This window comes from Apostichopus japonicus, chromosome 15 (genome assembly GCF_037975245.1).
Source record: "Apostichopus japonicus isolate 1M-3 chromosome 15, ASM3797524v1, whole genome shotgun sequence".
NCBI lineage: Eukaryota > Metazoa > Echinodermata > Holothuroidea > Aspidochirotida > Stichopodidae > Apostichopus > Apostichopus japonicus.
Window position 1 is genome coordinate 2,629,437 of NC_092575.1, and position 15,122 is coordinate 2,644,558.

Here is a 15,122-nt window from a genome sequence, read left to right on the forward strand (position 1 = left end):
GTTTGAGTTGAAATCATGATACACTGTTTTCGTATTGAATGTGTCAAAATACTTTCTGACCTCTTTTCCTGTTCAAAGGTGTCTCATTCACTAACACTGATCCATCTCTTTTTATTCTTAATTTTTTTGGGCTGTCCTCTGAGCAACCAGTACATCACGATTTGACAAGTTTTGGTTGCCCGACAGTTATTTTGGTCGTCTGGTACGACTGTAAATTTAAGCGCTGTTCCCCCTCTCTCCCCTCCCCCCTCCCACACACACACACGGCCTCACCTCCTTCCTGTTCCCTTCCACCTTTAATACCAGTTTCCATCCATACAATTTCATGAACAGTAATGAATTTTCTTTAATACAGCCTGCACAAAGTACTGCAAATAACCAATGGTTTTGGAACAACAGTGACATTACTGCACATTAAAAAAAGCGACGTTAACAGTACTGTATAGGAATAAGTATCCCATGTCTACCATGAGCTGTTGCACTTCCTGTTCCCCAATCGATAATTTACTTCGGTAGAAAAATATACAGGTTCAGTTACTGTACAACAGAGTATTTTGAATTGTTAAAGTCAACACGTTTGTACCCTTGAACACAAACTACTGTAGCGTTGCAAAATATCAGTTTGCAGAGAACTGAACTGGTGTGTGTTATTGTCACTAAGTCGCACCAGTTGTGTTTTAAAAGGCGTGATCTGTGACACCTTGTGGTAGCACCAACGTCCTCATTAAAATGAAGATAGAAACAAGCACACAGTCCAACAGCTAGACTGTAGACCTCCCAATGTCCCTATCAAAAATCTCAACTTTGTTTTAAACTATCCGAATTTCGAAACTTTGTATTCAAAGACAAAAAATATTTATACTTCATTTTACAATAAATTAAATCTAGTAAACATTCTCGTCAAAAATTCATACAATGTTTGTATGTGGGTAAAATTGTTCAAAGCATGCCTTGATTTTCATAATTATCCCAAACAGCCTGATACCCTTTGGTAATTTGTAAGACAAATTAACTTACCGTCTGCTAACGTTACGTAGCACATTGGGGTGAATTCGTACATTTACGGTCAGTGAAGCTTTGATCGTGCTAGAACACACTTCAGTATCTCTACAGGTATTTAGGTTTCTTTGTGTAGACTGTATGTACCGTTCAGTATACAAATAATGAATGGTTTCCATTCGTGCAATAGTGCAAATATTTCATGAGTTGAAAGATGGCATGTTCCATTCAACGAGGCGCAGCCGAGTTGCATGGAATGTGTTACATCTTTCAACGAATAAAATATTTGCACTATTGCACGAATGGAAACCATTCATTATTTGTTTTATACAACATATTAGATGGGTAAAATGCACTCATGCAACAGATTGTTTTGAACAGACAGGTTTCTCTGCTCTCTTACCATTGAAAAAAGTGCTACCAAAAAGAATAACCCATGGTTCTATTTCATAGAGTGGAATAGAGCGGATTTTGCATGCAATCAACGAGCAATTGACCAATCAAATGACCAGAATACAATTAGGTGTTGTAATACATAATATTACAATATACAGTAACTAGTACAGCTACAATATATACTGTGTTACACATTTATGATGTGTCTGAGCTTTGTTGCAAAGTGTAACATGGACATTAAAACTGCCACAAGTCAAATTCCATCATTTAAACCAATTTTGATCCATTGTTAACGTAAAGTTCTAGTGAAATTGGGGGCAGCATTGATCAGCTACATACAGTAGATCCATGATAATGAACTAGTAGTATTATACTGTACACTATGCACACTGTATACGCGGTAGTCAGTTGTATGTAGTAGTACTGTACTGTAGGCCCAAACCAGCCTACTGTACAGTACTGTAGGCCCAAACCAGCCTACTGTATAGTACTCTACTGTAATATAAAAGCTCAGATTCAGGACTGAGTCTCATACAGTTTTTTAAGTTTTCCATGATGTCTCACTGTACAATAGATATGGTGAGCAAACCCTTTTTGAAAGAACTACAGAAAATGTTGCCTCAAGCCCAGCATTTGAAAATCCTTTGGAGAAATATGGATTTCAATAAAAAAAAACTGACAATTTATCCCATCAATAAATAACTGATCTCTCATGTAAATGAATCTAGAGTGGTGGGATGGGATTTATATGGCTTTTGTATACTGTACTAGTGTTAAGTCAAGTATAGATTTTAAGTGATGTATGTTGGAGTTTTGTTAATTTATATATTCGAAAGAATGAATTGGATCGGACTACTATGTTGGTGAATGGTGTGGTGCTGGTTTCCACATTACTATTCTACTGTACTGAATGCTTCAGATACTGTGTGAGTGTGAATCCTGTGATGCATTTACAGTGTTCCACAGATTATATGTTATATAATCGGTTATTACCAAATACGGTATTTACCAAATACAGTTATGACGGTTATTACCAAATACAAATTAGTTCATGTGACACTCGGGACGATGTCAGTTACCGATTATTTCATCGTTTTTCATGGAACTGGCCTAATATATGATTTAGTGTTTAATACCAACTTGCAACTTCTAGATACACTCCACGATGTAAATGAACGACTTAATGTTTCACACTAAAGATTAATGGAGCAAATGAATAACACTGTAATACATTCATAGGGCACTGTACAGTATGTTTATTACGATGAGTCCCGCCACAACACAGTAAGTGGCAGTGCTGCACAGACTACAGAGGGGGGGGGGGGTAAACCTTCCGGCTTTGAATTGTGTTGAATCGAATGATCTACATTCTTCTCCGGTTGTGGTTGTGGGGTGGGGGCAGGGGCACAGTGCTAAAAGGCTACCAAGTCAGTAGATTAGGTAGAAGAAAGTGCATATATGATGTAGACTAGAGATAGGTGAGCGTCATCTCTGGTATATTATCCCCGAACCAGGTATGGTTTGGTGATTCCTTTGTAGTACACTAAGTACAGTATGGTAGTACCTTTGGTTGCTAGCCACACATAGATCTACTGTACCTTTGTACAGTATAGTACACTAAGTACAGTATGGTAGTATTTATGGTTGCTAGCCTAACATAGATCTAAGTACTGTACCTTTGTTTAGTACACTAAGTATGTACATGGTAGTATTTATGGTTGCTAGCTGTACTGTACCTTTGTATAGTAGACTACAGTAAGTACAGTATGGTAGTACTTATGGTTGCTACCCACATAGATCTACTGTACTGTAGGCTGGCATTCTATAATGAGGGGTAATATACCTATGTGTACAAGTACTGTCCTTACTATGGTTACCTTGCTCCTCTTACATCTTCTGGTCTCCTCTATACCACTGCACTTAAACTGCCATCCACATGATGCACTCTAGTACAAATCTATAGGTTACAACAGTTTGCACAGTTAACAGGAAGAAGTTATGTGTCATGTGTTACTGTTTACTGTACATTTACAACTTGTAAATTATAAGTGATTGATGTAACTAAATAAGGTGCTAAATCTCCCCCACCCCCCACCCATCACAATGTATATACATGTGCAAAATACTGCTTACATTTCAACAAACTTACGATATATTATGGATGTATAATATTGGTTAAGTTTAAAAAAAAATTTAAAAATACACAATAAAATATATACTACATAGAGTAAATAAAATTTAATTAGTATTTGTTTGTAAATTGTATTATATAGTCAAACAGAGCAATACACAACTGCAGTGCAGAGCATACTGTACGTACAGGAGTACTGTATAATTATGCTTTTCAAAGTTGCAAGTTACAGTGTACCACCGTACATTTTTACAGTCCTGTACTGCATTACACTACAGTAGTCTGTACAGTAGCTCTGTATAAACCTTTGATTTACTATAAATTTAGATCGGACTACATGGACATTAACTGTGATATATATCTTTGCACTTAATAAGAATTTGATTTGATTTAGGATAGAATTGTTGCGATGCGATACTGGAAAAAAGTTGTTCCCCAGTAATTTCCTCGAAGAAGTCAATCTGACCAAATAGATTGTATATCAATGATATGATGTGGACAGTAGACCAGCACTACAGTGCAGTTGCTTTCCATCCCACAGTGCACCAGTTCTAAACCAGAACTGTACAGTAAATCCATATTTCAACATTTCTGTAACCTTTTTTTTTTTCATTTTTACTTTCCAAAAAGTGACTAACTGTACAGTGCAAATTCACTGTATTATCAGCCCTGCATTTTTCATGTCCTGTTAAAATTTTAAAAGATGTCAAAAGAAGAAAATAAAAAATTCCTTTTTGCATGAAATGGTCGTTTCGTCAATTTATATACTGTATGATACAAGTTTAGAACAACTTGACCTTTCAGAGTTTTGACAATCACAAGTGGTTTTTTAAGTGCATGTGTACAAACACTGGCTAGTACTGTACTCGCTGTTTGCTGTGGTCAAGTAAAACTTGACGTGGAATGCTTTAAACCGAGCTTTAGTTGGCTATTACTTGACAGGATTGAAATATACTGTACCTCTTGAAGTGGAGATTTACAATTCGAGTTGGCACTAGACAAAAACGAGTGTTGGGATTACAGATCTGACTAAGATACTGTACGGCAACTGGAAACGTATAAATTTCATTGAATATGTAATATACTCGATGTCATAATAATACTTTAACTCACTGTCTCCAAATTTGAGCACATTGCAGGTAACTTAATAGATCTAGAAATTGTAGTTACAACTAAATATATACAGAGTGAAACTAGACTTTTTGAAAATATTCACTCTTTTTCGGAAACTCATGTCTGTAAAAAGTGTATCGGATCTGTATTATTTTTCATTACGTTGGAAACTGCTTGTGGGTCAATAAGAGTATGTACAGTACAGTATGTATGTGTGTATGTAGGCATGTATGTGTGTATGTGACATGTGTGCATGTATGGGTGTATGTATGTTTATATGCAAGTGTACAGACAGTTTTCTAGCGTGTTCTTCGAGGAGTTTGGAGGACAGATGCATGCAACTGAAATGTTTTGGAATCTATTTAATCATAAATTGGATATTTACAATATTAAACTTCCAGGGGTGTTAACTTTTAAAAGTGTTTAATCGTGTAATAAACACCAATAGATCTATATGTGGATATTGCCATGGATGCAATTTGTCATTTTTTTTGTTTTACAGAAAAACAGAAGGAAATTGTTTCCAGAACTGTGAGTGTACCTGATGACCTGTCAACGACCTTTCCCCCGGCTTCTACGAATCTCGGCACCACCGCTAGTACCTCCCTGACACACAGTGCCACTACTTCCCAGATCGACAGTCTGGCCCAGTCACGAAAGAGTGGGACGAGTAAAATGGTCAGGTAATGTATTTTGCAAAAAGTTTGTTATTTTTCTTTGCTTCTTTGCTGGCTTTACCTGTCTCCTCACAACAACAGCACTCAGTCTATACCCTGCCTAGAGTGAACTGTGTAATAAAATTGAAGCTCTTTACAGTGACCCTATTGATTAGTCACTTCTGTAGGTCAGTGATCCCCGTCCTCCCACCCCCCCCCCCCCCCATGCTACCACTCAAAGGGTATCTATGAGGCTTTGGACTTTGTTTAATGTCTGTTCAAAATCACCATGTGCATTTTACTCAATCTGTTGCACCACCTTTTCTCATAGATTCAGTAGATTTTACTTAAATGGAAAATTTATTCCAGCGAACAAAATTCTGTGGTCACAATTTTCCATTATTATGAAACCATCAGATTCTACAAAATTTCATGCAAACTGTATCCCTTTGTTTTGTCTTTTTGTCAATTTCAGTTCAAACTCCTTTACAATTTGAGTTACTGTAGCTGTCAAATCTCATTTACTAATTTGTTATGAAATATGTCAACCTATGTGCATCATTAACAGGACTTACTGTACTTAGAAGGGGCGGGCAGGGGGGGGGGAGGGAGAGAATGAGATGTTGGAAATTCAGCCAATGAAAAAAATATAATGTTAGACCCATTAATAGTTACATCAAAACTACATCAAAAATTGTATCCCCGATTTTTTTCCTGACAAAGCGAAAGGAAATTTGCTCTCCCTTGTTATTTTTTCTTTGTTTCTTATCCCTTTGTGAGCTAACCCATCCTGTCTAGTCACATGAATGTTGAGTGAGGTACAGTATTTCTAGCTGTTGCAATGTTGATATACACAGAAATAGTCTTGAAACATTATTTGTTTTGAAGCGTGATCGGACGTTTCAATACACGTACTCGATTATCAAAAGGGGGAAACTGAACGTGGTTCAGTCTGTGTACTGTACAAATGCTACATTACATACAGTACAGTATGTATATAGTATTATATGGTGAGCTATTGTTGTGCAGTGCAGTTTATGAACCATAGCTGTTTCCTTCTTACAGATCGCATTCAACACCTAACCAGATCACAGCCAGAGCTGCTTATAAAGCCGGCCCAAGACTCAGTCCTGTCATGACAGGTCAGTAATTATAAGAAAGAAAACAATCAAATAAAAACTACATTTCTTTCTACTTTTTCTTTCTGTTTTGTCTGATAATTGTTGGTTTTGTGTAAAAGTAACTTGGCCTGATGTTTCGATCCTAGCAGGATCTTCTTCAAAGGCTAAAAAAAAAATTATTGGTTTTGTTAGAGCTTAGTAGACCTTGCTAAATTTGAGTGAGCTTTTCAGACTTTAAATTATAACTATGATAGTACTATAAGTATCAGCTGCATACAGCACCATACCGGTGCTGTGGCCGAGTGGATAAAAGGCGGTGGCATTTGAAGCAATGAGGCTTAGGCCATCGGGAGGTATCAGGTTCGATACCTGGCAGGGTCATAGTAAAGTGGGTTTTCTCGTCCAAGAGCAATATGTGGTTTTCCCATCTGAAATGACTTTCTAAAATGAAAAAATTCCAAATTGAGTTAAAATATTGGATTGGAAGCTTGCTGACATTAAAGCTGTAATCCATAAGAACTTGGGAGGCTTCTCCAACATTCGTGCAGGGATAGCAACAAAAAAAACAACATGAATATTGTTGTTAAGAATCAGCAAGCAACTGACTGTTTTAAAAGACATACAGAACACTTCATTTGTATGCACCTCACTTGTATGGTAATTAACTTACTCATGTTAATAGTGGTTGATTTATTGGCCTACAGCAAAGATGGAAGTTTGTATTATATTGTACATACTGTAATACAAACATTTCTATATTAATTGCAAGCATTCAGATACTGTACATTCTAATATGACATACAGTAGGTATTGTATGGGGAGTATTAAAATAACATTGACAAAATATATTATTTCAGTGACAAATCATGACATTTGATAAAAATAAAAAAATTGGAAAACACGTTCGTACACTGGACTGTCCAGGGCACAATTTTCAGCCATTTTCCACAAGGTCAAATATACTGTTTGTAACTCAGAAGAAATTATATATTTTATATATCAAGAAAATACATCAAAGAGTGGATTTTATAAGCTGTCATGTGTTTTATGTTTCTTCCTGCATACCATTATATAAACATGAAAGTTATATAAGTGCTGCTTCATATATGCTGATAATACGAGCCTGGCATATTAAGGAGAACCCAGTTAACATGCCGACCCTGCTCTCTCTTGTAATTTACTGATCTTTGCATGCAATTGTCTGTGGTATCACCTCTGTGGTATTATAGTTAACTGTATGAAATTTGCTAATCATATTAGCATATTCATGATCATTCGAATCATGCAGACGTCCTTGAAACGCAAAATCAAACTACTGTAGAAGCACCATTGTATCACTGTTTCACTTCCAACCACAAGTTTACTGCCGAAAAGTGTTGTTATGTATTGTGCAGTATGTACAGTGTGTATTCAATCCACAATAGTTAACTGTATTAATAACAGGCTGTACTGTATGTACACAACATCAAGAGTTCAAATGGACGGTTTTGATAACAGTCTGTAACACTTTACAAGTTTACATCGAAGAATGGAATCAGTGAGCCTAATCGGTCTCTGTATTCAGTCACAGGGGATATATAAGATGTCGCACAATTAATAGAAAGCAAAGTCTACTTGTATTTGAGCAAAATACAAAGAAAATATTTGTTTCTCATTTTGAAGTTCTGCTTTTCAAATCAGTGATACAAAAATCTCAGGTGAGTTGAACTTTAGCTTGGATAACCAGACAATTTTTTTTTTTTTAAATATATGCCTATTCAGCTTTCCTATAGCATTATGGGTCCAAAATGGTCTTGGTGTTATTGTTTGACAGATTGATAAAGAGCTTGGAAATGTATACACTAATGCGCAATGGGAAAAGAAAAGTACCGTTTTGGCATCTTTGGTATAGGAAAAGATTTATATGAAATTCAGTCACCTGACATATATAATACTGTAACAGGCTCTGAACTTCAGTTACTACCCCCTCTCCCCCGACCCTCGCCCTACCACCCCAACCTTTCACACCTCTCCTTTTCTTACTCACTCACCAACATCATTTTGAACATTTCTCAGGTGTATCTCAAATTTATTTTGGTAGTAACAAAATCTGTCTAATCTTCAAATGATCCCAAAAGCTTGTGTTACAATTCATTTCAGATGTCCAGACCGTAGACTAAAATATACATGTATTTGTCCAGTATAGTTAGTTTACTGACATCAATACTTATGTAATTAACAAGAGACTTTGCCTATAGTATGCCTATTGTATAATGCAGTTATTTTACAGTCTATTCACTGACGGGGTTACTTAACAATGTAGTCAAAGCCTTTGTTTTTTAACTGTAACTATCATTTTCGTTGCTCCCTATTAGCTATACACGATATTGTCAAGACGTCTGGGAAGGAAAAATGGTGTTCAAATCTTGTGTACATACAGTAGCATATTTGAAAGCTCTGAAGTTTGTCCCAGGATATAAACTAAAGTTGCATATAAAGTTACTGTGTAAGAAAAAAACTGTGATATCACCTTTGTAAAGTCTGTATAGCAATTTGACCATTTTACACGGTATTTTGCTATGCGATAATGGACTCATAATTTACACACCGGGCCCTTCTGTGCAGTCACTTTCTGTTGCGACTTTGCGTGTTGATTCAAAAGTAATTCTGTTACACCGGCGACTTGCGAAGATAGTGAAACTAGTCCAAGTATTGACTACCTGTATGCCTGCTAGGCTGTGAGTTCATTCCTTTGCACTCTATTTACTATATATTGTTTATATATAGACTGGCTGCATGCATACTGTACAGAACCCTGGCCACTCAATGACAGAATCAATCGTAATCGAGCGCCAGACAATTGGTAAGATCTTGCTGCTGCAGGCCTGGACGGTATCTTTATTGAATCGAGATCGGAGAAAAGAAGGACAAGCATACTTCAAGTGTCCAAAAGTGTCGCAATCAGGTTTAATGGAGATATAGAGATAATTTGACAGTTGTAAAGTTGTACTTTTCGAAGGTGGCAAAGTGAGAACATGAAAGGGTTTCTTTTTTTAAATAAAAAGCTAACACAACAAATGTCCCAAGTGTAAGAGACTGATTAGTTATTATATATATATATATATTTTTTAAATGTTAATGTCCCCTCCTCTCTCACTCCCCTCCCCTTCTCCTCTCCCTCCCCAAGCTCCCCTCCCCTTCCTCTCACTCTACCCACCTACAAGTGCACTTTCCAAAGTATCTCAACCATATGTCACACAATATTCCGGGGTTGTCTGCAGATTTTGTTAAGAAGTCAAATTTGGCTTCATGAGGAGATACCCTTGTGCCCATTCATTGCTTTCCTTGTAGGTAAACTATGCTTCTTAGTCATTCAAGACGTAACTTCTTGGTCGGTGGTTTAAAAAAGAAATTGCATAAACTGTGCCAACAGCCACTGCACTACAGTAAGATTCTTTTCCATGTTTTCAGTTCTCTGAGTATCACTCAGTTTTGTTTCAGAGAGCTAATTGAAATGCCAAAAGATGAAACTCTCAAAGATGAGATAAGGTCTACGCTAGAGGGCAAACTTTCATGGTTTGACATTTTCTAGCTCAGACATTTTCTGGCAGACAATTGTCAAAGGACAATTTGTTTAGGATCCATAATTCAATGGCAATGTACGTTTACGTAATAATATTAAATAATAAAGTACAGATTGACATAGGGGATTACAAATGTTTGTAATTTATGTATTAATAAGTATGTCTTGATACAGCAAGGCTTTAAGTCAGCAAATGTGTTAAAAAGATAATAGGTAGCAAGAAATATACCCCCCCCCCCCTTAGATACTGTACCTTCTATATTGTAAGTCACAAGTTAAGTTATCACTTTTTTTTTTGCTTTGACAAATTAGCATTATATATGTGTTTTGTGCAAATTTACTGTGGCATTTAATCTCCGTAAAAAAAGTCAGATATTGATATGAACCCTGAAAAATACAGTACAACACTTACAGTATACTGTACCATATGACCTTAGTCTGTCCGAAAAGCTTATGGGGGGGGGGGGAGGGGGGTTAAAGTGATCTTAGGTCAAATGGCAGTGAATGGTGTGAAAACATATCTGTGTTAGATGCACATTGAAGGGCAAATTTCCTCTATCATGATTTTATTTACAGTAGCTTTAGATTCAGTCTGATATGGTATGTTACATACATACAGTAATGGATGTGTTCTCCATTGTACATAGAGCTATACACATAGATTTAGTCTAATATGGTATGTTACAAACATACAGTAATGGATGTGTTCTCCATTGTACATAGAGCTATACACATAGATTCAGTCTGATATGGTATGTTACATACATACAGTAATGGATGTGTTCTCCATTGTACATAGAGCTATACACATAGATTTAGTCTGATATGGTATGTTACATACATACAGTAATGGATGTGTTCTCCATTGTACATAGAGCTATACACATAGATTTAGTCTAATATGGTATGTTACATACATACAGTAATGGATGTGTTCTCCATTGTACATAGAGCTATACACATAGATTCAGTCTGATATGGTATGTTACATACATACAGTAATGGATGTGTTCTCCATTGTACATAGAGCTATGTATACACATAGATTTAGTCTAATATGGTATGTTACATACATACAGTAATGGATGTGTTCTCCATTGTACATAGAGCTATGTATACACATAGATTCAGTCTGATATGGTATGTTACATATATACAGTAATGGATGTGTTCTCCATTGTACATAGAGCTATACACATAGATTCAGTCTAATATGGTATGTTACATACATACAGTAATGGATGTCCTATGTGTTCTCCATTGTACATAGAGCTATGTATACACATAGATTTAGTCTGATATGGTATGTTACATACATACAGTAATGGATGTGTTCTCCATTGTACATAGAGCTATGTATACACATAGATTTAGTCTGATATGGTATGTTACATACATACAGTAATGGATGTGTTCTCCATTGTACATAGAGCTATGTATACACATAGATTTAGTCTGATATGGTATGTTACATACATACAGTAATGGATGTGTTCTCCATTGTACATAGAGCTATACACATAGATTCAGTCTAATATGGTATGTTACATACATACAGTAATGGATGTGTTCTCCATTGTACATAGAGCTATGTATACACATAGATTTAGTCTAATATGGTATGTTACATAGATACAGTAATGGATGTGTTCTCCATTGTACATAGAGCTATGTATACACATAGATTCAGTCTGATATGGTATGTTACATACATACAGTAATGGATGTGTTCTCCATTGTACATAGAGCTATGTATACACATAGATTTAGTCTAATATGGTATGTTACATACATACAGTAATGGATGTCCTATGTGTTCTTCCTTCACTGTCTACATGTACCTAGCTTTATACACACACATGTTGTCCAATGAATCTGTGTTACACATAGTGAACTGCCAATGTCCTCTTTCCTGACTCTACATAGGTACACATAGATTTTACAGTACATACTTAGAGCTATACAGTACACATAGATTCAGTCTAATATGTTCCATACTGTACACACAGTAATGGCTGTCCTTCTGTAAGTACTGTGTTCTCCCTTGACAGCAGTCTACATAGCTGTATACATGTATGTATGTAGTACACATACAGTTTTCCAGTGTGTGTTTTCTTCAGTACACTATGATAATATGTATACTTGTATAGTGTGTTTAATAGAGACAAGAAGAGTTTTTCAATGGTTTGAAGATTCTACACCCAGACAGCCTCCTGGGATAAGCTTGCATTATGTTTTGTTGGCAAATCATTTATCATTATTACTTTGATCATTATAAAGGAGGCAGTGCAGACAAACTGACTGTGTTTTTTTTTCTGTCCTATCACCATAAATGGCAGAAAGATATCAGAATTAGAAATTTAACACTGTACTGTTCTATTGTAAGTATGTATAGCCTACAGTAGTAAGTGCAGTACTGTCGCTGAAATGTCATGCATCATTAACACGATGAAAGGTATTTCATATCACCAAATGTGTGAGCACATGTAACAAAATGTATCTAGTATCTACTTTATTTTTTAGTTCAAACACTGGCTAAAATTAAATGTTTTATTTACTGTATTGAAGATTTTACTTTACCCATCTCCTCAAAACTATCACACTCTCCTCCCCCCCCCCCCACCACCCCACATCTATTCAAAACTAGGAGAAAATAATTTGCCAATACCTAATCAAATTTTCCGGCCCACCTACTGCACACTTCCTCGTATCAGTCAGGTAGTGTTGGAGGTGTGTGTGGAAGGGATGGTTGGGAGTTGAGGGAGGGGAGGGGGAGGGGGGGTTGAGGATCAGAAGATGCATGCATACTGCAGGCTTGATTTTAACATAGATAGGAAGGATGTCTACATAGCAGAAATTTTTACTACTTTCCTGTCTTCATATAAAATATCTAATAATTAAATTTCATTGACTTTTTTTTTGGGGGGGGGGGGGTACTCCACCTTACCTGTGAGTTTCAGCAAGGATATTATGACATTCACAAACAGTGGCGTCGTGAGCTAGGTCTGTCCACGTGAAAAATTATGTCACCAGCCCCACCCCCCCCAACCCCCTTACCCATTTTTGAATCTGTCATTAAAGTATATCATGAAAACGAGAAAACTTTATTCTCTATCCCTATTCTTCAAGTCCACTACAGTAATTGATCCAGATCCTTATCACTGTAACCAACCCAACCTCCCGCTCGTCAGAACCCCAAAACATCACCATATCACCATATCATGCAGGAGGAATCAGCTTGTAAATATGATAAAAATATGAAAGCTATATATATATCTATATATTTGTGTTTATATAAATATATATACACACACATTATGTTAATGAAATGGAGGTAAACGACAAAGGCAAATGAATATATATAATTGAAAATATTATATATATCTATATATTTGTGTTTATATAAATATATATTCCATATATATGTTCATGCAAATGCACTTTCTAGAGCAGACATGTATATTTCTTCACAATTAAGCCTAACTGTGATAACAGTTAGTAGTAACTAGTCATGAAACTGGAAATATTTAGTATGAAGTTGTTTTCTAACTGTGGCTTTCATCTCATCTTTCCTAAACTCATCGTCATGGATGATCATCCACAGCTATGACCAGTCTCTTGATTTCCACTGCTATACCTGTCACTCTCACACCAACTCTCTTTCCCATCTACAACAACCCATCTCGGATAGGTACGAGGCCAGTCGAGGGGGTCCCTCTGCCCACCAGACCACGAAGACAAATGGCAAAGGTGCAAGGTAAGTCTGCCATCTGACATTTATTTCATCATCATCATCATAAACATCATCATCATCATCATCATCATCATCATCATCATAAACATCATCATCATAAACATCATCATCATCATCATCATCATCATCATCATCATCATCATCATCATCATCATCATCATCATCATCATCATCATCATCATCATCATCATCATCATCATCATCATCATCATCATCACATCACCTTCATCATCACCTTCATCATCATCATCATCATCATCATCATCATCATCATCATCATCATCATCATCATCATCATCATCATCATCATCATCATCATCATCATCATCATCATCATCATCATCATCATCATCATCATCATCATCATCACCTTCATCATCACCGTCATCATCTCCATCATCCATCATCATCGTCTTCTATTGTGCCTTTATCTGATTCCAAATTGTGCTCAAAATAATTGCCAACATGTTGCCTGCCACATGTATAGTAAAACATCTTCCAAGCATGCCTCCCAAAACTGTGATATTACAGTACTGTAATCAACAGAAGCATTCTCATGGCCATCTCTATACTAATATTACTGGGAATTATGTACTTAGATCTGTTATTGCATAATATATTTGACATTGCATATATATGTATATAACATTTAGTCTAGCTACATGCACAAAATGCTACATAAAGTGGTATAAGACATATATACTGTAGCAGTTGCTGTAACCTGTGTGCCGTTAGATCGTCAGATTTGCTACTGATACTGTAGTTGTAAAAGGGAAAATTTGTTCTGTGCAGAATGACACTTTTCTTGCTCAAAAAGATAATCATCTTAATCATCTTCTCCATGGTAGAAAGTACATGTGATTTTGCATATTCATGTATGTAAATTTTCACAAAATGCCACTCGATTGCAAAGATGTACTGACATATCAGTTTCTGTACGTAGTTCTTGGCTTTTGTAAGTATGTTATAAAAATAGAGAAATAGCATAAAACTTCAACCTGCTTTGTAACAATTTGAGCTCAAAATTTTTGTCTCTCGCATGTGGCAAAGAAATTATGTTTCCTTTTCCATATCACAGGAGGGTTGGGGGAGGGTAGGAGAAGGGATCAGATGGGGGCTCTCTCAGTTCAGGGAATTATTTGTTCTGATGATACATCTGTTGATAGAGGTCATATTTAGCTGGGAAGGAAGATTTTCAAAATTGCTAAAATACATGTTGACATTACAGCATAGCACACACAATATGCCTACAGTACTATTCAGTAGGCTATAGGCTATACAGTACACAGTTTAGGACAGTACAATACAGTACAGTGAAATATACCTAGAGAACTGTACAGTGTAATTAAAGAAACACGTTGATATGATCATTATTGCTAGAACTACTCTT

At 36.1% G+C, this 15,122-nt stretch overlaps 1 protein-coding gene across 2 annotated transcripts in view; it reads left to right on the top strand.

The window, feature by feature from the left end:
• LOC139980560 (E3 ubiquitin-protein ligase DTX4-like) overlaps window positions 1-15,122 on the top strand; it is a 28,177-nt gene that overhangs the window by 3,127 nt on the left and 9,928 nt on the right. The window contains exons 3-5 of one of the 2 annotated variants that reach the window (XM_071992287.1): window positions 5,142-5,322; window positions 6,361-6,437; window positions 13,670-13,735. In XM_071992287.1, coding sequence (XP_071848388.1) covers window positions 5,142-5,322; window positions 6,361-6,437; window positions 13,670-13,735 — 324 coding nt within the window. Of the gene's footprint in view, window positions 1-5,141; window positions 5,323-6,360; window positions 6,438-13,582; window positions 13,736-15,122 lie in introns of both variants that reach the window. The other variant, XM_071992286.1, reaches the window with a different exon arrangement.